This window comes from Artibeus jamaicensis, unplaced genomic scaffold (genome assembly GCF_021234435.1).
Source record: "Artibeus jamaicensis isolate MK-2021 breed Jamaican fruit bat unplaced genomic scaffold, CSHL_Jam_final scaffold_2375, whole genome shotgun sequence".
NCBI classification, from domain to species: Eukaryota; Metazoa; Chordata; class Mammalia; order Chiroptera; family Phyllostomidae; genus Artibeus; species Artibeus jamaicensis.
In genome coordinates this window covers 2449509-2474414 of record NW_026522032.1, presented here as the reverse complement: position 1 = coordinate 2474414, position 24906 = coordinate 2449509, and the positions used below count along the sequence as shown (strand labels likewise).

General features: G+C 51.6%; 1 protein-coding gene and 1 pseudogene across 4 annotated transcripts in view; both read left to right on the top strand.

Moving 5' to 3' along the window:
- Positions 1-24604, top strand: part of STARD8 (StAR related lipid transfer domain containing 8) — a 59028-nt gene extending 34424 nt beyond the window's left edge. For 3 of the 4 annotated variants that reach the window (XM_053656650.1, XM_037133083.2, XM_037133085.2), the window contains exons 2-14: positions 11648-11719; positions 13863-13944; positions 14939-15002; positions 16333-17744; positions 18377-18550; positions 19519-19678; positions 20158-20356; positions 20634-20844; positions 21138-21252; positions 21541-21765; positions 22728-22945; positions 23038-23214; positions 23366-24604. In XM_053656650.1, the coding sequence (XP_053512625.1) occupies positions 14946-15002; positions 16333-17744; positions 18377-18550; positions 19519-19678; positions 20158-20356; positions 20634-20844; positions 21138-21252; positions 21541-21765; positions 22728-22945; positions 23038-23214; positions 23366-23483 (3066 nt within the window). In that variant the 5' untranslated portion in view covers positions 11648-11719; positions 13863-13944; positions 14939-14945 and the 3' untranslated portion in view covers positions 23484-24604. The remainder of the gene's footprint in view (positions 1-11647; positions 11720-13862; positions 13945-14938; positions 15003-16332; positions 17745-18376; positions 18551-19518; positions 19679-20157; positions 20357-20633; positions 20845-21137; positions 21253-21540; positions 21766-22727; positions 22946-23037; positions 23215-23365) is intronic. The other variant, XM_037133084.2, reaches the window with a different exon arrangement.
- LOC119040228 (uncharacterized) lies at positions 6817-6917 on the top strand (annotated as a pseudogene).
- Positions 24605-24906: the final 302 nt, after the last annotated feature.

Here is a 24906-nt window from a genome sequence, read left to right as displayed (position 1 = left end):
CCAGGTGCCTGCACAGGAGGTAAGAGCTGAAGCTTGGGTCTCCCTTCTGCCCCTGAGTGCTCATCACACCCACCAGTGATCAGTCTCTCCTGGAAAGATAGTACCCAGATCTATTGTCTGACTCCCTCTCCAGGTGGACAGATGGACAGGAGAGAAAACTTAAAGGGCTGGGTATTGATGCTCTGAAGCAGAGCTGCATTGAGATGGGGGAGGGTGTGCAGGAGGGATATGGGGCATGGTTCTGACAGCAGCAGTAGGCTCACTTGATTAGCACCTTCCAGCAACTGGCAGGTGGACACCAGGGTGTTGGGTGGCATCAGGGAAGAGAGGTGTTTTAATGAACTGTCTTGACAATTGGGTTGCATAATTTAGAAGGTATGGGTGTTTAGGGATAGGCGGGGGGCAGGGGGCTAACTGGATTAACTTTTTTTTTTTACCAACTTTTTTTTAAGATTTTATTTATTTATCTTTGAGAGAGGAAGGGAAGGAGAGGAGGAGAGAAACATCAATGTGTGGTTGCCTTTTGTGCATCCCCTGCTGGAAACTGACCTGCAGGGAACTGGACATGCAACCCAGGCATGTGCCCTGACTGGGAATCGAACCGCGATCGTGTGGTTCACAGGCCCATGCTCAATCCACTGAGCTATGCCAGCCAGGGCCCTGGATTAACTTTCTGATCTTTCCAGCTGGTGTGGCCCATACTAGAATTGGGTATATGGTGGGGGGTTAGTTTTCTCCACAATCTATAGCTCTCCCCACAGTGTTCCTACTTCAGGGCCCTTGGGTGCTGCAAGCTTCCTTGCATCAGGCTGTCCCACCTGCCAGCTCCATTGCTTTTGAGCTCATTCTCTATTACCTTGCATCCAAACCAGGTCCAGGGGCTGCTACAAAGGACAGTTCACCTTAGCCTCTGCCTCCCTGGGAAGGATGGGCCTGATAGTATCTCTAGCCAAGTACTCCAGGGCAGTCTGACTTTTTTACAGTTTTCAGACCATGGTGCCAACATAGGGCCTAGCACCAAGTAGGTGCTCGGGTAAAATTAGTTGAATAAGTACACAGCCAAGGGGAAGTAGATTTGATGGGTGAACCTAGGGATACTGACATGGTAACAGATTAACAGGAGGGCTCTGAACATTTAGGTGGACTCCTATCCCCATCTGTAGTACAATAAAAGCCACTTGACCTTTCATAGTCTGAGTTTACCCACTTGTGCAGCAAGTAGGCCTGCTTTGGACAGGGCTGCTATGGGGATCAAATAAAATGTGGGATGATCAAGTGCTTTCTCCATTGATAAAATTTTACTTTGGGCTAAGGATTTATTACTGTAAATACCCTGGTATGTTCTTTTGTGTCTATATCTCAGGCGATTTCTCCTATTTAATGAGGAGGCTTGTAAGTTGGTGGCTCTGAATCTGGAGCCAGATTGTCTGGATCTGCATCTTGGTTCACCACTTCTCAGCTGCTGACCTTGGGCAAGTTACTCTGGGCCTCAGTTTTCTCACCTGTCAAATAGATGATCAGAGCAATTAATTCACAGGGTGGTCATGAAGATTCAATGATTTAAACCATATAAAAAGGAGCTAAAGAAATGTCTGGGACATAACAAGGACCTTTTGGCTGTTATTATTATCTCATTTTATACTTATAGATACCCCATGTTGATGGTGCTATGATCATATCACAACTCTACAGATAATGACACTGAGGCATGAGAAGTTAAGTTTGGCCCCATACAATCGGGCACATAATATGTGCTCAGTAAATATTAGTGTCTACATTAATTACTTATAATTACATTCAGTATTATAAATATTGTCATCAACAATCAGCACAGCCAGGACTAAAAGCTGTGTCTTCAGATTGTTGCCTATTATTCTTCCCACTGTACCACCAAACCTCTATCATCTTAGGTCTTACACAGCCTTTGGCCACCAATTTGAGCTCTGTTTCCTTTTGCTCCACTGTGGTCTGAGCTTGAATGTTGTCACCTCCTGCCCCAAAGGCCCTACGCACTCATTGTCTCTTTGTGCTCAGCATCACAGCCCTCCCTTTGCTTGGCTTGGCTTGGCTTAGCTGGCTGACCACAGCACTCAGGAGAGGGGTGTGTCTGTTGCTTCTAGAGGGAGAACAGGCCTGGGCTGAGGAGGTTACCTCTCTCAAGCCCATTTCCTTTGTGTCAGGGACAGTTTTCTCTGGACCTCAGGGTGGGGACAGGCTCCTTCAAGGCATTTCCTGTCCGGGAGTTTATATTTGGCCTCAGAAAAAGGAAAGGGAAGTAGGCAAGTGGGTGGGATGTAGAAGTGGTGGCACAGGGTCAAAACGGGTAACCGCCAAGACTTTGCAGGCCAATAGAGGGAAGCAGGAGATGGCGCACGTCCCTTTTGTCAAGTGCTCTTGGATGTCCTTGCAGGAGCTGGGGATGGGAGAGCTAAGTGCTCCTTGAAGCCAGAATGCCTCTACCCTCAAGGATGTTTTGTTTTCCCTTCTCACATCTTTGGACCTGGGTTCCTGGCCCTGTGGTTTCTGCCCCAGGGCAATGTTCTGCCATTTAGCCAGTGCCCTGAGGTTCAGGTGTGTGCTCACTTCTGTGTCCTCGCTGTGGGAATAACCAGAGAAGGGGAGGAGTCAGAGGCCCACACACACTGTTTAGTTAGGAAGCAGGACTTCCTGTCTAGGTGTTGCCAGAACACTCGGTAGCCATTACCACACTGCAGTGAGGATTCAGAGACCAGTAGGACCTGAAGGAGTTGAGCTTTGGTTGAGTTGGGGAGGTAGACTCTAGTGCTTTTGAGAAGGTAAAGAAAATATGTAGGGGGCCACTTAATTTAACTGAGCCATTGGGTGGTAGGAGGTGGTGAAAGATCAGGGAAGGAAGGCTTCATGCGAGGGGACATTTGGCCTCCATCTTGATGAATAATAGGAGTTTGCAGATTCAAGTCAGGCTGGGTCTAGAGTGTGGATAACCTCAAGTGCCAGGTAAAAGGCAGTCTGATATAATTGCTCTGGGCTGTGGGCCATGGGGATCCTGTTAGGTTGCAGATTAGGAGAGTGGCCAGGTCAGAGCTGGGCTCTCTTGGAAGCAGATGCTGGCAGGATGACCCGTTGAAAGCAGAAGCTGGAGTCCTTACTTGGAGGACTGAAATAATCCAGGCATGAGAACCTAGAGCACGGTTGGCTGGGGGAAACTGTGACCATTTGATGGAAAAGTTGATAGAACTTGGTGACTAAATAGACAAATAAAGACAGAAAACAGACCAGGATGACTGGGGATTTAAGTATAGATGTTTGGTGCCTTTGGAGGTGGGAAATCAGGAGAGCTGGATTGATTGGGAGGGGAAGATGGGTTTGGTCTCGGTTCTCCCCCCACCCCACTAAGGGCTCTTACTTCAGTATCCCAGAAAGAGAATGCACAGGGGGAGGACAGCACCCCCTACTCAATCACCCACTACCAATCACACCTAACTCTGCCTCAGGTCTAGATTTTGGTCCATGGCCATTATTAGGTAGAGAAACTGAGGCTCAGACAGAGGTAGTAGCTTGCCCAAGGTTACCCAAGAAGTTCCCAGTGGAACTAAGGCCAGAGTGTAGTTCTCCTGACCTTCAGTCCAATAGTCTTCCATACCACAGTGGAGAACAGTTACCACTGGTCTAACATCTGCCCCAGACTGGTTAGGCTGGCATCTCTTGCCTCCAGGTTGGAGACTGGTGGTGATGGAGTAGCATGTGGCTTATTAAAACACCTGTGTTTTCTTGTTACCATGACCTTGTCAGAGCACCTGGGACTGTATTGGGGGTGGGACCCCCTGAAGGCAAAAAAACTAATGAGGAGAAACTGCTACAGAACAGGTGGCAGCTTTGACCTTAGCTGTCACAGGGAAGCCCTGGGCCAGGCAGGAATGTCAGCTGCCTGCTTTGGCCCTGCTGTATCTAGTGCTAGCCTAGCTGACCACAGGCTTGACTGACTCTGGACCCAGATTTTCAAGCAGCCTGAGCAGGCCAGAGGTCTTCTGGAGCTACAAGCCCTTATGACCTTTCCTTATGGCCCTCACTTACTGCTTCATGCTGGAGCTCAGCCCACATGTTCGTGGGAGGAAAGGCACAGTTGGTGGTTTCTTGTATAAATTCCATATTTATAACAACTCCAAACTAGAACTGCCACCTCTCCTTGGCTGACCCTGTAAGGTGTCCACAGTGTTCCAAATACAGGGGCCCTCCATTGAATATTGCATCCATTCTTCACCTCACCCTTCAGGACATGCCCAAGGTGGGGTGGGGCTGCCTGGAGGTGTCTGAGATTCCCAGGTAAGGTGTCGTACTTCATGCCTGGACTCAAACTGGTTTTTGTTTGTGGGGGCTCTCCTGTGCATTGTGGAATGATTAGCAGCATCCCTGGCCTATACTCAGTAAATGCTAGTTGCATCACTTCCCAGTTTTGACAATCAAAAAGGTCTCCAGATATTGCTAAAGGTGCTCTGGAGTTAATTGTTTCTGGTTGAAGAATTCCTGTGGCCCTATGGCCTTGGGTATGGAGTGTTGAAGAGAGATTGGTGTTAGAGTGGAGAGCAACTCGTATGAACCTGCCACTGGCCAGCAAGAAAATTCAGTAGCTTCATTCTGTTGCCACCCAGTCCCACAGTACTGTACCTCCCTGGGCCTTTTGCCTTGTTGGTGATTCAGTTGTGAAAGGGACACTCTGAAGTGTTGCTCACATGGGCCCAGGAGCTGGCATCTAGCTGTAGCTCTGGCTGAGATTGAGGCTGGCATCCAAACAGGTGTAGTGGGGCCCCAAGTTCTGCCCATCGACCTAATGAGCCGGAGGCCAGCTAGTGTCTGCCACTGCCAAGCTAGACCGCTTGAAATACGGCAGCCCTTGGTGTGGTGCCCCTCCTGTGAGGTTTGGAATGTGGGATGAGAGCTATTTTGGTCTTGTCCTTCTTCCTCCCTCCACCTCCCTCCCCTGTAAGAACCTAGTTAGAGTTGTAATCCCAGCTAAGAGCAGTGGGAGCAGGAAAAGACAAGAGTGTACCCAACTGCCCGTGGACAGGGTATCACAGACCCCCCTGAATGTCTGCTTCAGGATCTGGAGGGGAACTTTTGAAATTTTGGTGCTTTTGGAATCTATGACAGCTTTTAGCAGGGTACCTTGTGAGGGCTCCTCTCCCTTGGTTCCCCAGAGAGAGAGGTGGCCTAGCCAGGCAGTCACCTGTTGCAATCTCTCTGCCAGGGTCACTGACATCCCAGAGAGCCCCTCTGTGCAAAATCAAATGAAACACCACGTCTGAGGGGTCCAATGCTTGAGGATGGGTGGGCACGCTTCTTGTGGTATAGGTCCTATAGTGTATCCTTCTAGGAGGGTAAAAGGGGCTAGTCATAGGCACTTGGAGCCGAGTGATATGTAAGTCCTCTGGCAAAAGGCCGACATCTCCTTAAGCAGGTCCTTCTTTAGGAGTTCAGATGGGCAAAGGCAACAAGCCTTGCATCAGCCAGGAGAAATGATCTGAGAAGCTACTTGTCAGGGCCTAGCAGTTGCCAGGTGCAACAGCAAGGCCTGGAGTGGTAGGCAGCACTCTGCCTACCTTGGTACCAGCTTGGCCTCACAGAGCCCACTTTGGGAACTTGGGTTTCCACATAGATTGTGGTAATGCAGGCCTTTCTCCAGTGCTGTAGAATGCTGGCTTTCCTCATGTGTTCTCTGAAGGCGGGAGAGGCCATGATGATAACAGATCTTGTTTTGGAGACAATCATCCCACCACGAGGGCCATGGAGGAGATGCCTTTCCAGATAAGCTAGCTGCCTTATGGAGTGGGTCACAAACACCCACAGACTGGCCTGCCCCTGTTCTATCATGTGCATTCACATCATTGCTCATTGCTCTCTCCTGCTCCTATACTCAGCCCTAGAGAGAACATGGACCAGTGACTAGAATGGCCTGGGCTTGGCCTCTGGCAAGTCTTTCCAGAGACCTATGCTATAGCTTTCTAGCGCTTCTCTAAAAGTGATTCTCTATTTTTTTCTTTTAATCCTCATTTGAGGACCTCTTTCTTCCCCATTGCTTTTAGAGAGAGAGAGGTGGAGTCTCCAGCCATACCACCCTGAATGTGCTCCATCTCTTCTGATCTAGGAGGTTACACAGAGTCGGGCCTTGTTAGAGAGAGAGGTAGAGAGAAAGACGGAAATGTCGATGCAAGAAAAGCATTGATTGGTTGCCTTCTGTATGTGCCTGGACAGGGGATTGTACACACCTGGACCTGGGACTGAACCCTCAATCTAGGCGTGTGCTCTGACCAGAAATTAAACCCACAACCTTTGGTTATGGGATGACGCTCGAACCAACTGAGCCACATTGACCAGGGTTGGTTTTCTATCTTGGCTGCACTCCAGAATCACCTGGAGAGGTCTGAAAAAGAAACAAAAAACTAACCCTATCCCTAAAGATTCTTTTTTCCTTTAAATTTATTTATTGATTTTGAGAGAGAGAGAGGGAGGGAGAGAGAGAAAGGAAGAGGGAGAGAGAGACAGAGCTTTGTTGTTCCACTTCCTTATATGTGGCCTGGCTGGGGATTGAACCTGCCATCCTGGCTTATGGAGACAATGCTCTAACCAACTGAGCCTGCCAGCTAGGGTTTTACCTCTTAAGTGTGGACTAAGCAGTGACTTTCTTTTACAGAGTACAATATGGAAGGGTAGGGGACTAGTTTATAGTGGAGAAGCCTGACAAACATTGTCTGGCAGCTGACTGAGAGGTGACTGAGGGTAACATCAACAGTAGTAAGTTAGATTGATAGTATATACTCTTTTTTAAAAATATATTTTATTATCACTTCTTGGCCTTTTGGCTAAGATCAAGTGTAGTATCTGTTCTTATCAGTTTAAAAATATATTTTATTAATTATGCCATTACAGTTGTTCTATTCCCCCCTTCATTCCCCTCCACCCTGCACACCCCTCCCCCACCATTCTCCCCCTTTAGTTTATGACCATGTATCTCAATTTCTTTAGATTCTATATTTCCCATACTATTCTTGCCCTCCCCCCATCTATTTTCTGGTAGTATATACTCTTTTTTTAAAGATTTAATTTATTAATTTTCTAGAGAGAGTGGAAGGGAGGGAGAAAGAAAGGGAGAGAAACATTGATGTGTGAGAGATACGTTAATCTGTTGCCTTTCACACACTCCCTACTGGGGACCTGGCCCACAACCCAGGCATGTGCCCTGGCTGGGAATTGAACCAGAAACCTTTTAGTTCACAGGCCAGCCCTCAATCCACTGAACGACATCAGCCAGGGGGCAATGATTCTCATTTAATTAATCATAACTGGGGTTTTGACGCTGGTATTTTTAAAAGCTCCCCAGATTATAATGTTCAGCCTGAGTCAAGAGGTTAGTTACTACTTCAGCTGTAACAAAGACACTTTGATCTGGACATCTGTGACATCCACCCATTGCTTGTCCTGGGCCCTGTGTCTTGCCTGGTCCCTAGGCCTGAGTTGGACTTTGGGTTGGAAGGGAGCAGACTGAACCAGGGCCTGGGCACCTCTCTCACAGCCTGCCGAGTGACCATAAGGCATAAAAGGACTCGAGTTTCTCAATAACGGTATGAAGAGGGTAGAGTTGGTGACATTGGCTTGGTGAGTCCTGGCTTCCCAAAGCTTAGTTACCCACTACTTTCTCTTTTCCTCCTAGCTTTCTCTCTCACTTTTTTACAATCAGGACCCAATAAGGACTGGGACTTAAAGACTATGTGAATATAAAGTTCAAGTAGTCCTAACAAAGGAAGTCCCCTCTAATGATAGCTTTCCTGTAGATACATTCAAAACCAGATAAAACCTGGCCACATCCAGACTTGCCAGGAAGGTAGGCAGGAAAGTTACTAGTCCTCACTATGTAGATTTGAAAGCCAAAGCTTAGAGAATGAAGAAAGTTGTCTAAGATGATGTAGGCAGCAAGTATAGGAATGGCTTAGTTGGAAAACCTTTTTCTCCAACTGAGTTATCATATTTGGGCATTATTGCATTTCTCCCATGGGAAATGTTGCTGCTTTTCTCCTGGGTGCATAAACTCCACCCTCATTCATAGAGCATGGCCTAAGGACAGAAGCACTGCTTTTCTTCTTATTGCATCGTTCTCTGCACAGAGAAGCACTCTGGTGCCTGGTACATGGCCTGCGTGAGCATCGCTGCAGATACCATCACTGACCTCTTGGCTTCTGTTCAGCCGGTCCTTCTTTGATGCTCCCTTCAGGAGACTTGTGAGTGTGATCCTGGGGCCTGATTAGACTTCAGAGCTCTGTAGTTTGCCTCACCCCCACCCGATCTTTTGGCTCGATTCAGCTGGGCCTCTCCCTAGGGATAGAGTCTGGCCTTAACTCTCAATGGAATCCAGGTCGTGCCAGCTGAGTGCTGTCCCTGACCTGTCCTGGTTTATCACCCTAGTGTTGGCCAGAGCATGGCTTGCATAACACAGAGGCTGAAACTACTGGAATCTGCACATCTGGACACAGGCTGGACCAGGGGCTACAGGCAAACATTCCTACATCACTAGCCTCAGCCTGCCTGGTGTCACTCTCCCCGCCAGGCATATAAGGCAATCTTCGTTCTGGGCCGCCTGGGCCCCAGCTCCAGGTGAATTAACTCTTCTGGGGCTGGGTGGTCATTCCTGGCTCCCAGCCTGTGCAGGCTTGGACGGGTGGGAGGGACAAAGGCAAAACACCTTAGGTCAGCCCTTAATCACCAAGACATATATCCCAGACTGCTCCTCTGGGAGGGGGCCTCAGGGCCTCTCAGCTCTCCATGGAGTGGTATGTTGTCAGGAGCCAATGTCCCTGACATCCTGTTGGGCAATAACCTATTACATTCTCCAGATTCCTACCAGGGACTGCTGCTGGGGATTCAGTCTGGAGCCCTGCTTCAGACTCCTTGGCTCCTTTGTCTTTTTGAGCTGTGTGGCCTCTGAAACTTCTGCCTCATAACCTCACTTTCTTGAGCCATTTGGCTTCCAGTTCTGACAGTGATATGGATGTCACTACTTTCCAGACCCAAAAGGGAATGCTTGCTGGGCCTCTTTCTCCCATTTCTTCCTTTTCCTTGGGAGACTTCAGTCACAGTGGGAAGGGAACTAACTGATCTGGTGAGTGCCTGGTACTATATGTCAGGGTATTTTTCCCCGCCCAGTATTTAATTGAATGCTCTTATTTTACAGAGAAGGAAACTGAGTCTTGGAGAGGTTAAACAACTTGTCCAATGTCAGAGAGCTAGTGACTGACAGCCCCAGGATTTCAACTCGAGCTTGTCATTCCACTAGGCCAGAAGGGGCAGAACACGAGTTTGAGGGCATGGGGTTGGTTCCTTTGAGTCTAAGGCCCTTTACGTAGCATCTCATGGCAGGTGTGTATAAAGCCAGGGCAAAGAGTGCTGGACATGGAATTTTTATGATCAGGGTCGTCATCTCAGTTATAACACCTTAACTGTGTAACTTGGGGAAGTTCATTGGGCTTCAGTATGCCCCATACTGTAGCTTTTTAAAAACACTGATTTGGAGAGTTTCACCACAGTCCAATAAAATCTGCCTCTGGGGATGGTGCCTTGGGGAATTGGTATTTTAAAAACATCTTAGCTGATTCTCATGTGCATCCAAAGATGAGCATCCCTGAGCTAAGTGATTTAGGTCAATGCTTCTCAAACTTTAATGGGCTCATATTACCCGAGGATCCAATTCAACTGAGATTTAATTCAGTAGGTCTTGGACTCTTTGTGTCTAATCCACTCGCAGGTGATGCTGATGCTGCTGGTCCACTCTTTGAATAGCAGGGGTTAGAGGGCCCTAAGTATGAATGAAAGAACGTGGCATTCACCTGACCGAGCTGGTCCCCTTCCCACCAACCCTGGCTAGTGCCACTGCTTAGCATTAGGGGAACAGGAAGCCCTGCTGCTCTTCTGTGGGCCTCATGGCTCAGGCAGATGGTACAAGGTACAGGCTTTCAGCACTGTGCTCTCCCACCCCACTTCGGCTTAGGGAGGAGCATGGGAGTAATGGCCAGGCAGGTACTTCTCTCTGCCCTTCTCTTCCTCTTCTGCCTCAAACTGTGAGTGACTGGGGGCTGCAGTGGAGTTAAAGCATGCGATCCTGACATATAGGCTTATCCGTTAGGCTTGGCTCTCCTGACCTGGGTGGCCATGCCAGACTCATAGCCCTTTAAGTGTCCCCGTTGCTTTCTATACCACCTTTCTGGAAACTGATCTGGTCTCCTTTCACCCTTCCTGTTTGTCTTAATGACAGGAAAGCAGAGCTGGCTCTTGGGAGGGGCTCTGAGGCAGGGAAGGCCCTTTTCCAGAGTGTCTGGTAGGTGTAAGAGACAAGGGGGTGGTTGTAGCAGCTGGCTCAGCTGTCCTCTCAGTGAAACTGTGTCCCCCAAATGCTCCCTGGGTGGGTGTGAAGTCCCTCCAGGCTGCTATTACCACTTCCCATCCCCCAGACCATCACCTGCCTAGGGACCTGGATATTTTCCCAGGCCTTCCTTGCCCCCTACCAGAGGCGCTGAGGTAGTGCTAGCTGGGCCCCGTGGTAACAAATGCTTCCCACGTTCCAGCCCCACTGCTCCCTGGCACCACCTGGGTAGGGAACAAATAGCTGCCTGGGCAGTCTCAGAACTTTGCTGCTGGTACTCAGCCTACACTGGGTCAGCAGGGCCTCCTCTGTGGCTTCAGTCCAGTTGCATGTCTGCACTGAGGCTGGCAGGGGTGTCCTGTTCAGGGCCAGGAACTCCCAGAGCAGAGGCGGGAGGCCGTCTCAGCCATTGCCCTGAGAGACACCCACAGGCCAGTGCTGTGTCAGCGTGACAGTCAGCATTGGGTTATGCTGCAAATAGCCTCAGGGGAGAGCTGGGGCAGTCCTGGGAGGCTCCCAGGGGAGAGAGGGCTGGAACTTGATGAGTGGTAGGGGAGGAAGAACACTGGGGGAAGGCACCATGTCAAAAGAGGGAACACTGAGCTGGAGTCAGGCTTAACTTGGACTCTGGTCCTAGCACTGCTACCCCATCAACTGGGAGACTATGGATGAGCCCTTCCTTTCTGAGCTGGTTTTGAGATCTGGGAAATGGGGAGAGTAAAACCTTCACAGCTTGTTGTGTGTTTTCAGTGAGATGTGGTTCCTCTCAAAGTGCTGGAGAACTTTATGTGTGATGAGGAGAAAGAGAATAAAAATTGGTGAACATTTCATCTCCCTAGGTGGACTAGGACAGTCTACTCAGGCCGTGGAAGGAAATGGGTCCCCAAGGAAGAGGGTTGAAGATGCAGCTGTGTCCCCCTGCCCCAGCAGCACTCTTTGACCCCAGACAGTCCTGGGAGTTGCTGCTGTTGGCAGGTTCTGTTCTCAGGCAGGGGCCAAAGAGTAGGAGGGGATCGGGACAGGTAAGGAATGAGGCTCAAGAAAGGGGTTCCAGGACATACAGTGTGTGGGGCCTGGGGAGTAGAGGGTAAATCCTCTCTGGCTGTGACGTGAGGCAAATGTGCCAGCCTCTCCCCTCAACTTCTTCTGCCATTTCCAGATCACCAGAACTCGAGGTGCCTGCCTGCTGGAGGTGAGTCAGCAGGCACCCATCACCCCGCTAACCCTGCTTCTCTGCCTCATTCTCACCCTGTTTCGTTTTAGAAGCTGAAGCCAAGAAAGCATGCGAGTGGCTCCGAGCAACAGGATTCCCTCAGTATGCTCAGCTTTTTGAAGGTAAGGTGCCCCCTTCCCCATCCCCAAACTTTCCTATCCCTCTACTCTTCATCTGTCAAATGGGGCAAATCAGATCTTTTCTCTGACTGTACAAGAAGCCGTGTACTCTGGCCCTGCTTCTATGGCCATAACCGTTCTCTCCTACATCATCTCTACTACATGGCTCTCATTAGCTCGCACAAGCTCTGCTGTTGCCACGTGTAAAATACCTTGTCTTGACTAGGGTCATTGTTTCGTACCACTCCAAGGATGCCAGTCGCATAGATGCAGCATGGAGCATGTGCCCTGGCAGCCTGGCCCTTACCTCATCTTCCCCATGGTTTTATCTCTTTGTTTCTCTTCACTTTCCCAGTCTTCATTAGCGTTGTTCATACTAGATGTTTCCACTTCTCCTCTTCTTCCCACACTCCCACTGCACCCTGGCTTCCCCCCACCTTGCCAACAACAGTCCTTGTCAAGCTCCTCCATGGGGTCAAGTTCAGTGGTCACTTCCTAGTCCTTGCTTAAGGTCTCCAAAGCATTTGGTGCAGTTGGCCACTCACTTCAGCTTCTAGAAATGCTGCTCTCTTGACTGTCTTTCTGGCTGTTGCTCTCAGTGTCCTTAGCTGACTTTGCTTCCTTTAGAAGGTAGCTAAATGCCGGGGTGTCTCAGGGCTAAGTCCTGGTCCCTCTTCTCTCTCAACATTTCTTTCCCAAGAGATTCTTATCCAAGTACCATCTATATTCCAGTGACTTCCAAATGTCTCTCTGTCCAGACCTCATTCCCAAGCTCCAGATTTATCTAATCAACTGCCAATCACTGTCTGTACTCAGATGTCTGCCAGGTGCCTCTGATTTAACAGGTCTGAATCTGAGCTCCCTGTGGTATTACTGCCCGCTCAAGCGCCACGTCCAGGAATCATCCTCAATTCCCCTTTTCCTTCCTCCACCATAGCTAACCCTTCAGCTAGCCCCTTCCTCCCTCCAGAATATTTCTTAAATTGATCCACTTCCTGCCACCTTCACCGCCATATCAGTGTGACCTGCTGTCACTGCTCACCTGGCCTAGCATGTCAGTCTCTTCCCTGTACTCCTTGCTGTACTCTGAATTTACAGGGGCTAGAGGCCCTGTGGGTGTAGGCCTGGTCTGTCACTGCTCTGCTCTGACTGTGTTACGTAATTCCCAGTGCACTTAGAATGAAGTCAACCCTGGTGCTTCACCCTTACGGACAAGACTATGTCAGCCAACTGCCTGCCCTTTCTTTACTCCTCTCCCCTTCGACGACCACACTCAGGTTCCTTTTTATCACCTGCTCCCTCTGGGCCCTTTTCCTCTTCAGAGCCTTAGTGTTAGTCCTGCTAGGAACTCTCCACCCAGGCTCTTTGCATGGCTGGCTCCTTCTGTTTCTTCAGGACCCAGCTCAGAGGTGTGACCTCTGCCAGCCACCTGTCTAGGAATAGTCCCCACCCAAACTGTACTGATGTCTTTTGTAGCATTTATTACTGCATTCTCTTGTTTGTTTTGTATATTGTTTATTGCCCCCCCCCAGGAGAGTGGAAAGCCCATGAAGGCAGGGATCATTTCTGTCTCATTTGCTGTTGTATCCCCAGTTTGTGGCACAAAGTAGATGCTCAATGAATCTTAGGAAATGAGTAAATAGGCTGGTTTTACCAATAAGGCAGACAAGTGTGAAATTTCCTGGCTGCTCTTACCTCCTCCCTTGCTCCTTCCTCTCTCCCCTCTCCTCTTTAAACCCCAGGGAGTGGGCCCCCTGCTCTGGGTAGCAGTGGTGTTTCTTCTGTCCTCACTCTCTCCCTGCTCCCCCACTGCAACTTGGGCCAAGGAGGAAGTTCCTCATTTGAGCAGCCCAGGATTTAAAGGGGATTGAGACCTGCCATCCCTGCGGGACCCACCTCACTGACTGGTGATGGGTCCTCTCATCCAGCTATCCCTCCTGGCCTCTCCCCGACCTTTCTGCCGATGGCCAACTTGAGCTTCCTAGGCCCTTCCCTTCCTGCAGATGTGCTCCCCCTCCTCTGCTCTTGTTGGGTTGCCTTCCTGCCTCCCCAGCCTCCCCAACCTCCCTTTTTCAGCAATAAGGGCCACTGGCAGAATTTCTATCCAACCAACCTCAACTCATCTTGGCTTCTCTCTGCCATGCAGAAGGTTCATTTCCCCTGGATATTGGCTCTGTGAAGAAGGACCACGGTTTTCTGGACGAGGACTCTTTGGGGGCCCTGTGCAGGTAGGGGGGCTGAGGGCCAGACCTGGGAGGCTGGGGCCCAGCTTGGGGCTTCCTTGTGAAAAAAATCCCTGTGCCCTTAACAGAGGAGGAGCCCCACATATCAACAAAGCTCATGTACTGTAGTTACCCTGCTTACTCTGTCTTCTGGGTCTGTGACACCCTTACCCTCCTAGCACTCTAGCTGGAAAGCCAAGGTCTGGCCTTGATTCTCTTAAGACTCTCTTCAGTGAGATTCCACAAACAGTCCTCTCATTTGTCCCCTCTCTACTTACACCAGCTTGGCCCTTGTCTGAGGTCAAATCATGACTTCTTGGATCCATTACAGCCTCTTACCTGGCCCTCCTGCCTTCCCATCTCTGTGTTCCCCTCCTCGGCACTGTGCGGCCCAGCCGCCCACCAGCCACTAGAGTCAGTTTCCAGACAGGCACTCCTCTGCCTAAAATGTGTTGCTGCCTAAAGGGAAAAATACAAAGCTTTTTAGCATGACACTGGAGGTCCTTCGCAATCTGGTTTTGACTGATCTTATCAGCCTGAGTCTCGTCTCATAACTTCACTCGTCTGTTTAATGTTTTTCTCTCTACCTTGTCCCAGGCTCCTGTTGAAACCTGAGATAGGAGTTCCTCTGTCTCTGTTGCTCTGAATCCCATTTCTGTCTTCCAGGAAGCCTTATCTGACTACAATCAGTCTGTTCACGGAACTTCCTTGTCCCACCCTCTGTGTGCCTGCTCTGCCTTCTGTCTACTCTGGTTCTTGAACCTTTCCCATCTCTGTGGTGGTTTGTTTCCACATCTGTTAGCTCTCAGAGGACAGAGGCCATAATCTCCCTAGCATTGTGTCTGGCACTGAGACCCTCATGAACACTGGACTTGGGAGATATTTTGTTGGCTGGGCACATGCACTAGTGGATGGCATCATGGGAATATCTTGGTAGGTTATGTGCTACAGGCTCTGGGGGTTGGGACCCTTGGGTGACTACTGCTTCGTTTCCTTGCAGGAGGCTGATGACCTTAAACAATTGTGCCTCGATGAAACTGGAGGTTCATTTTCAATGCAAGCAGGTGAGTCATGGCAAGAGTGGAGTCTGTGACCTTGCAACACTATGGGAAACTCGAGGCATACACAAACCATTTTCGAAACTAGTTCCAGTGTCCAAGGAGTCCGTGACATCTACAGTGCCCTGTTCCAGTGCCTGGGGCCAGGGTGTCAGGGTTAGGCAAGCCTGGTCTAGAGGCTGAAGTATGAGAAAAAGTACCCTGGCCTTTGGCCTCAGCCCCCACCTCAGCCCACCCATACCTCCTGGGCTTACTAATAACCTGACCCAGAGATGGCGCTTCCTTAGGGAAATCCATCTGCCTCCACTCCCTACTCTGTGATGGCAGAAATTCCTTAACTAGGGGGTAGAGACAGAATAATGTGATGGAAAAATTCATAGCTTATATGATGTTAGATGTCAAGGTCGTTAATTCTATTCACCCCCAAGTCTTTTCCCTCTGGGCCCCATTTTCCTCATCTCTCTCATGAATGGTGGGGAGGGGTATTGATAGCTTCCAGAAGCTTTTCTGCCTCCGCCAATCTGGGATTGCTGAGACTGTGAGAACTGTCGGTCTGCACGTAGCTCTGGAATGTGGACCTAATGACTCCATCCTGCCCTGGGGTCAGGTTCTGTGAGTTTCTTCAGAGGCTTTCTGTCCTAGAGGCCTGGAGCCAGGTGCATTAGCCAATTTGTCAGAGCCCTGGCCTAAGAAGAATGAAACTCCTGGGACCTAGTCCCCACTGACTGCTCAGTGACCTTGGGTGAGCCTCTTCCTCACTGGGGGCCTTAGTTTCCCCACCTTGCAAATTAGAAAAGGAGAAAATCTCAAAACTCCTCTCAGCTCTGACATTCTGTGATTCTGCAACCCAGGCATGTGCCCTGACTACGAATTGAACCAGTGACCCTTTGGTTTGCAGGTTGGCCCTCAGTCCATTGAGCCACACCAGCCAGGGCCATTCTGTGATCCTGATCTAAGACTCTAGCCCAGACTTGAGCGGTTGCTGAGACCAAAAGGTTAAGACACCTAAAGTCTAGGCTGGCTCTATCACTGACTTTCTGCATGACACATAACCTTGGGCAAGTGGCCTCTCATTTGTGGGTCTGTGTTTCACTATCTATAAATAGGGAGGGATTGGATCAATCACATGACCTTTACTGTCCATCTGGTCTCTGTCTATACCTCCCAGCCTCCTCTTTCTAGCAATCCCAGAGCCAGCTCCCTCTCTAGTACATGTCCCCAGTCAGAAAGCAGGGCCGTTTGCCCCAAAGTCTTCCAAGTGTTTGGAGGCAGAGTGGAGTACAAGCAAGGGTTGGTGGGTGGACTTCTCTGACCGACCCTGTGGTGTCCTTCCCAGAATGAAGACTCAGAAGAGGAAGAGCAGTGTACCATCAGCAACCCCTGGTCCTTGCAGCAAGAGAGTCAGTGCTGGTCTCACATGGGCTCTTCTGACCTGTTGGCTCCACCGAGCCCTGAACTACCAGTGACATCCAGCTGTGAGAGTGTCCTCACTGAGCTTAGTGCCACTTCCCTGCCGGCCATCACCGTGAGCCTCCCACCTGAGCCAGCAGACCCACCCTTGCTAAGCCGTGCCCTAAGCCCGAGTGACCGGACCCTCCTCAGCCCCAACCAGGGACCAGAGGGTCCCCAGGACAAAGCCAAGAAGCGCCGTTCCCGTAGCTTCCTCAAGCACCTTGAGTCTCTGAGACGGAAGGAAAAGGGTGGCAGCCGGCAAGCTGAGTCTGAGCGTAGCCTAGCCACTTCAGAGAAGGCCACCAAAGCCTTCTCTTTCCGAAACCACCGTGGCTTCTTCTCAGCTGGATTCTACAGGGCCAAGAACCGGTCACACTCCTCAGCCAGAGTTGGTGGCACTGAGACTCAGAGGGCCTGGGAGGCCTGGTCTGTGGCCACACTCCGGCATCCTCAGCGGGTACACAGGGGTAACTACCTGGTGCATGTGCCTGGGGACCACAAACCAGGCACATTCCCTCGCTCCCTGTCCATCGAGAGTCTGTGTCCTGAGGATGGACACCGTCTGGTGGATTGGCAGCCAGGTAGGCGTTGGGGCTATGAAGGGCGCCGGGGCTCCTGTGGTTCAACTGGCAGCCATGCCAGCACCTATGACAACATGCCTGAGCTGTACCCAGCTGAGCCTATACTGGTTGGGGCTGAGGCTGAAGATGAGGAGGGAGGGGGCAGCTATGCCCACCTAGATGATATCCTCCAGCATGTGTGGGGACTGCAGCAGCGGGTAGAGCTTTGGTCTCAGGCCATGTACCCAGACCTGGAGCCTGGAGATAAGGAAGAAGAAGAAGATGAAGAAGAGGAAGATGCCACTTCATCAGTAGAAATAGCCACAGTTGAAGCTGAAGGTCAGCCTGAGGCTCTGGCCCAGATGGAGGCTCCAGCCCACAGAGAGTCCTCAGCCATGGGCCAGGATGAAGTTCAGACCATTCCCCCAGCTCATGCCTCAGCTGAACTTCAGACACAGGCCGAGCTGCAGGCAAGGGCCGAGGCCAAGTCACCGGGCCCAGCCCAGGAGAATGAGCAGGAGGTGAATTCAGGTGGGGAACCCACCTCTGCCTCTAGCCTGTCTGTGGAAGAAGGACACTCCATTTCTGACACTGTGGCCTCCTCCAGTGAACTGGACAGTAGCGGGAACTCCATGAACGAGGCTGAGGCTGCAGCGTCCCCAGCTACACTCCAGGCATCAGCACCTCGTGACCGACGAGATTCAGGCGTTGGGGCCTCACTTACCAGACCCTGCAGGTGGGACTTTAGGGTAGGGATAGGGGCAGGGGGCTTGGTTGTCTCTGTCTCTTCCCTTCTCAATTCCTTCCTTTGCCTCTCTCCCCCCACTCCATCTTCACTACCCCCCAAGCCAGTTATGCTGCCCAGGGGCAGATTCCTGGGGGCTGGCTGATTGCTTTTAGGCACCAAGGCGCAGGAGGGAAAGAGCAAGAATACAAGACTTGGCAATCCGGAATGTTAGGTTCCAGACCTGCCTCTGCTGTGGCCTTGAGCAAATACTGTCTTCTACTTGGGCCTCGGCTTTCCTGTATGTAAATCTGCAGCATTAGAAGAGGTGATCTCTGATCCCCAGTTTTGCGATTCTGGACTTGTCACTGCAGCCTTGGAAAAGGGTAGGGGCTAGTACTACCTGATGGCTCTAGATGGGCCTGAGGTCTGGGTCATCTCCCTGATTGCATCTGGGCCACTGGACAGCCCCGGAAACTAAGACTAAACTTTTCCTACCCTGGGGCCTAGTGGCAATGCTGACAATGGTCACGTCTCTGCATTTTTTTTTTTGGTGGAGGGGAGGGGCCCGAAGAACACAGCCCTTTCTAAGGTTGACCCAACCCTGCTCCTCTGGCTTTCTCCACCCACTCATCCCTCACTAGGAAGCTCCGTTGGCACAGCTTTCAGAACTCGCACCGGCCCAGTCTCAACTCGGAGTCGCTGGAGATCAACCGGCAGTTTGCCAGCCAGATCCACCTGCTGCACAAGGGCTCTCTGCTGCGGCTCACGGCCTTCATGGAGAAGTACACCATGCCCCACAAACAGGGATGGGGCTGGTAAGTGCTCCGGGGCCACGGTGGGTAGGGGGCTGGTCACCCCGGTCCTGGCTCCCTCCCCGTCCCCACTCCAAGGCCCTGGGAGGGTCAGCCCCAGAACCTAGGTATATATAGGCAGAGCCCACAGGGCAGTGTGGTGGTGAGATATGCCAAGAGGCTGGAGGGACTGTGGCCTGAGAGGTAGCTTGTGTGGGTGAGGGGTGCACATCGGATGCATGGGAGTATGTGTGCCATGTGTGAGAGAGGGACGGGGGTGTGGAACATGAGGTCCTTTCACTATACCTCCTCTACCCCAACATCCATGCTACCTCCAGTGACATTGTCTGAAAGTGCAGCTTTGGTTTTCACTCTCCTGATAAGTACCCTTCTGTGGTTCCACATTGCCCAAATTTCCTTCCCAGCATGATCCTTTCACATTCTGGCCCTGCCCCATCTGTCAGGCTCTGTAGCCTGCTACCTGAAAGCAATGCCACTGCATGGGCCAGTTGCCCTTCCCTGAATGTGCTGTGCTCTTTTCCCAGCCTCTTTACCTTTGTCCATGCTGTTCTCTTGGCCTAGGATGTCTTTTCCCCATTTCTCCTCTGGGACAATGCCTACTAATTTCTCAAGAGCCTGCTAAATCTCTACCCATACCTGAAGGCTTCCCTGACCCACTAGGTACAGTTCCCCTCCCTCATGGGTCTTCCTCGAAGCTCTTGGCTCACTACTGGCAGCAAGTATTGTCACTGCCTATTGACACAGTTATTTCTTTAACCAGAGCTCCCTGTGTTCCTCTATGACTCTGTAGGGCTGGCCCCAGAGTAGGTGCTTCACAGTTGTTGATTCAGGGGATATGGTGTGTTTCTTACCCCGCTTACCACTACCTAAGTCCCTCAAGACTGCAGTCTCCAAGCTGTGTCCCATATCCCCTCCCTGTCCCTACTGATAGCCTATGCCCCTTCCTGATCTTTTGTTACTCCTCCAAACAGGTCAATGCCCAAGTTCATGAAAAGGAACAAAACCCCAGACTACCGGGGCCAGCATGTGTTTGGGGTGCCTCCCCTCATCCATGTACAGCGCACAGGCCAGCCACTGCCACAGAGCATTCAGCAAGCCATGCGCTATCTGCGCAGCCAGTGCCTAGACCAGGTGAGTCCCACTGGGGAACCTGTGGAGAGGTAGTGCTAAGGAGGAACTCTGAGGCTAAGAAGTTGGGGAGGGCAGCCACTCTGCTCTGCTTCTTCCCCCTGGCTTGGCCCACCAGAGACCTTTCGTAGCCTTAGGAAGGCCCAGAAAGAATGGAGCCAAAGCTCCCCTCTTCCCAGCTCTGTCCCAGCCTCCTTCTTGACCCAGGTGCTATACTTCCCAACTTCCAAGAGTCTGCCTTAGCCTAGATACCCCTTTGCCTGTTTGTTTCCACTAAAGCCATGTTTCTGCTTGGCCTGAAGCTATAAAAACCATTTTCTTTGGTTTTGCCTTTTCCCTCCAACTCTTTGCAGAGGAGGCCCGTGTGTTTGGAAGTCTTCGGGGTAGCCTGTACTTGTGACTCCTGGTCCAGCTCTGGCCTCATAGTCTCACTTCCATGTCTCCCTTCTTCCCTCCCTCCCTCCCTGATCTGCACGGACCAGGTGGGCATCTTCCGCAAGTCTGGGGTGAAGTCTAGGATCCAGAACCTGCGCCAAATGAATGAGTCCTCCCCTGACAATGTCTGCTATGAGGGCCAGTCGGCCTACGATGTGGCTGACCTGCTGAAGCAGTATTTCCGAGACCTGCCAGAGCCTATCTTCACCAGCAAACTCACCACTACTTTCCTGCAGATCTATCAGCGTGAGTTGCCAGTGCTTATCCCTCACAATCTGCCCCCTTCTCAGCCATCCTGGAGAGAAACCACACTCTGTTCCTCAAACCTGCTATATGGGAGGGACTTACCTAAGGTTACACCACACATTTGAGTGGAGCTTGATCTTGCACCTGGAGACCTCCCAGAGCCCACCTTTGCCATTCTCTCTCACTGGAGTCCCTTGGGACTACTGTTTCTTCTGTGTTTCCAGACACAGTAGGCTCTAGGGAATAAAGAAGCCCTTCTATCTTTCCTTCCCTGCAGTCCTCCCCAAGGATCAGTGGCTGGCAGCAGCACAAGCCGCTACTTTGCTGCTCCCTGATGAGAACCGAGAGGTGCTGCAGACCCTGCTGTATTTCCTAAGTGACATTGCCTCTGCTGAGGAAAATCAGATGACAGCTGGCAACCTGGCGGTGTGCCTGGCACCCTCTATCTTCCACCTCAACGTCTCCAAGAAGGATGGCCATTCACCCAGGTGAAACAGGGTAGCATGTGGGGTGGGGCCAGGCAGGGACAGTTTGCCAACCCCTGCCCCACTTGGACTTAGGGCCCTTGACGCCTGGTGCTACAGTTCCAAAACATCACCACAAGGGGTTAGCAGCAGTCCTCAGGGGCCTGGGACTGGTTGGATGTTGTGAAGCAGGGTCTTCTAAAAGACACCAGGTTGTTTTGTGTTCAGGACTGTCAAGCTGGCTTCCTGAGAACTGGAAACCAGCCATATTACCTCCTGCCATTGTGCCACCCTCTCCTCTCCGCCCTTTCCTGTAGGATCAAGAGCAGGCGCAGCCGTATTGGCCGGCCAGGCCCTAGGGACCTAAGTGAGAACATGGCGGCCACCCAGGGCCTGTCACACATGATCAGTGACTGTAAGAAACTTTTCCAGGTGAGTGATTCCAGGCCATGATGCCTACCTCCCAGACCCTGGGGGAATCACCAGGTCTGACCTTTGCACCCGAAGTCAGGGATAGGGCCCAATTTTACATATGTCCCTCAACCCCCTACTTCCAGCTCTGCCTGCAAGGTTTCTCACTGACCTCACTGCAGTAGCCAGGACTCTCCACCCCATGAACATGAACCTGACAGACTCTGTGGGCCATGGGACCGAGGGTCCCTGACCCTCTCTGCTGCTTGCTCCTCATGGCCCCAGCCCAGTGTGTGTGTGCCCTGCCAGGTGCCCCAGGACATGGTGCTGCAACTGTGTGGCTCCTACAGTGCAGCTGAGCTCAGCCCTCCTGGCCCAGCCCTGACTGAGCTGCGGCAGGCCCAAGCTGCTGGTGTGAGCCTCAGCCTGTACATGGAAGAGAGTGTCCAGGAGCTGCTGCGTGATGCTGCTGAGCGCTTCAAGGGCTGGATGAGTGTACCAGGGCCCCAGCACACGGAGCTGGCTTGCAAGAAGGTGAGTATTGCACTTGCCATGGTTGCTGTGGGACTGGGAGAGGACTCAGTGCAGGCAAGGGGCATGGGATCCCAAAGGAAGGGGCTGCCCTGATAGTCTCGCTGTGCCTTGGCCTGATACGTGGACAATGTCAACCAGCAAAGCTAGAACCACATGAGACCAAGGGATCTCTCTTGGGGATCATTTGCCAGAATTACTTTCCCAAAGCCCCACTGTAGACATGTCAGTACTTTTACAGCCTCACCTCCCATCTCTCCTGCACCACAGTCATGCAGTGCTTCTGCCCCTGATGTCATGCTACTGGGACTGACCAACCCCACACATTACATTTCCCCAGCCACTGTAAGCCCCAACTTGATATTCCCCCTCCTCCATTCAGAAACCCCTGCCATGCCCTGGGCTGGAGGTGACTTCTCTGTCCTTCTCTTGGCACTCGCCATGTTCTCTCTTGGGTTCGGATTGCGAATAAGACTGTACACCTGAGGACTGCCATGTATAAAGTGGTCACAGTGAAATTTCCCTCATGGGTTTGGGGTGAGCAGCCAACCCAGCATCTGGCATGTACAGAGGGCTCAGTGAGCAGCAGCTTTGGTTGCTTTGCACATTTCCTACTCTGTGCATTAGGTGGTGAGTTCCTCAAGGACAATCCCCATATCTTCTTCCGTTCATATCCGGAAATTCCCAGCACTGCGCCTATTTCATGGTAGAGCCTAGTGGGCCTCCAAGAATGTGGGTCTGTCATCTCTTTGTAATCTGAGCAGGTAGAGAAGCAGACATCTGGAAAGGACAGACAGGACAGGGAACACAGGGGTGGCCTGTTGGGGGGTTGACATGGGTTGGCGCAGGAGTCCTGCAGCCTTCCTTCCTCTGGGCCTGGTGTGAGGGCAGGCCAGAATGGGAGAGTGATTGGGAGCTCTTGAGCCCTGACAGCTGCCTCCTGCCCCCACTTCCCTGGCCTGCAGGCACCAGATGGGCACCCCCTGCGTGTGTGGAAGGCATCCACTGAGGTGGCAGCCCCTCCAGCTGTGGTGTTACACCGTATTCTGCGGGAGCGGGCCCTATGGGATGAGGACCTGCTGCGGGCCCAGGTGCTGGAGGCCCTGATGCCGGGCGTGGAGCTGTACCACTATGTCACCGACAGCATGGCACCCCACCCTTGCCGTGACTTTGTGGTGCTTCGGTGAGAGACTCCAACTGCTATTCTGCTGTTCTTAAGGGGACAGGTGGGGTGGGAACCAGCGTCAGGAAACTCAATGTGTCCCTTCTGCACAGGATGTGGCGTTCTGACCTGCCTCGTGGGGGTTGCCTGCTTGTCTCCCAGTCCCTGGATCCTGAACAACCTGTCCCAGAATCTGGGGTGCGAGCCCTGATGCTCACTTCCCAGTACCTCATAGAGCCTTGTGGCCTGGGCCGTTCCCGGCTTACCCACATCTGCCGTGCTGACCTAAGGTACTAGGCCCCCTTTGCCCTGGTGACCTCCTTGCCTCTGCCCCATGCTGTTGATCCCTGGGGGCTGGGGGCCAGTCTCTTCTTCCTTCCACCTGGAAGGGGCTCCTGGTAAGACTGCATGGCTCATTCCTGCCTGTTTCTCTCTCCCCAGGGGCCGTTCTCCTGACTGGTACAACAAAGTCTTTGGGCACCTGTGTGCCATGGAAGTGGCAAAGATCCGGGATTCCTTCCCCACCCTGCAGGCAGCTGGCCCAGAGACAAAGCTGTGAGCTTTGGCATGGTTCCAGGGTGACACCGCCCCGCCCCCTTGGTACCAGATGATTAGGGAGGATCATAGCACAGCAAACCCCACATGCTGCTTCCAGGGGCAGAGCCATTTCCCGCACCCCAGCTACCTGTCCCCATCCCCTGAAGTTCCCCTGCACATACAGAGAATTTCAGTGTCCCATCTCTATTCCAACCCCACCCAAAACCTGTGTTCTGCCTTCCTGACAGAGTGGAGCCATTTTAGGAGCAAGAACACCACCATCGCCCCCAGGCCCACAGAGCCACCAGTCAGCCTGGAGCCTTACCAGGTCTCTGCCTGCAGGGGACAGAGGGAGAGGGCAGTGTGTACTCTCAGCTCTCTGCCCTTTTGAGAGGTCAAGCCATCCTGTTTGGTACTAGGGTCCCTTTGAGATTGGACAGGAGGTTCTGGCCCTGCCTTTGGGCCCAACAATGGCTCTAAACTAGCTTTTCCAGAGAAATTTGATGGGACTGAATGGGCACATGGGCAGAGCACAGGGCATCCCCAGCCACCATGGAGTGTTTTATTTGTGTAAATACGATGCTGATTTTTTATGAGGCTGATTGAAAGAGTAGGCATAGAAGGGCCCCTAGTAGGCTACATGACGATTTGGGATAGTTTGGGACATGAGAGTGAAGGAGGGACCCTCCTTTCTCTGATCTCAACAGACCAATGAACCAGTTTCCCCTGGCTTGGATCCCATACTTGATCTGCCATTTCGTGGGGTCCCGTGCAGCCTTTGGCCACGAACTGCTACATCTGGAGAGTAGACAAGCTCACTCCCACCATACGGGCTGAGCAAAAGCAGATGGTGGCAAGGAGACACGTAGCTGTGTCCGAGTCCCTTCTCCTGCTCTTTGTGCCTGCAGTACCAGGCTGATATAATAGCCCCTTGAAGCAAAGACCTGGCCTGTGGTTCACGTGTCCAGCCAGCCAGATGGCAGGGCCTAGTGTCATCTCAGCCCACTGGGGAGTGATCTTAACCTGACCTATCCCTACCCACATTGGCTGTCTGGGTTCATGTGGACATTCAAGTGCCATTCTAACATCAACTCATGATTCATTTTTCTTTAAGCTCAATAAACTGAAGTGAGATGGTTCCTAGCCAACATTGTACTTATTTAAGCCTGTTTTACTTGTACCTATAAATACTGTACAGTCAGGATATATATATATGTATTTGTGTACATACAGGAACATACATACATACATACATACATACATACATCTGTATACACACATATGTTCTATCATGAGTATACTATAATCTATGGGTAGGAGTGGGGGGGCAGGGCATCTAAGGTGAGATGGGGGATATGGAGAGCAGGAACCACATGGCTCCCTTAGCAAAACAATAAAGCAATACTGGAGATGCATGCCAGCTATGTGGCTCTTTGCTCAGATGC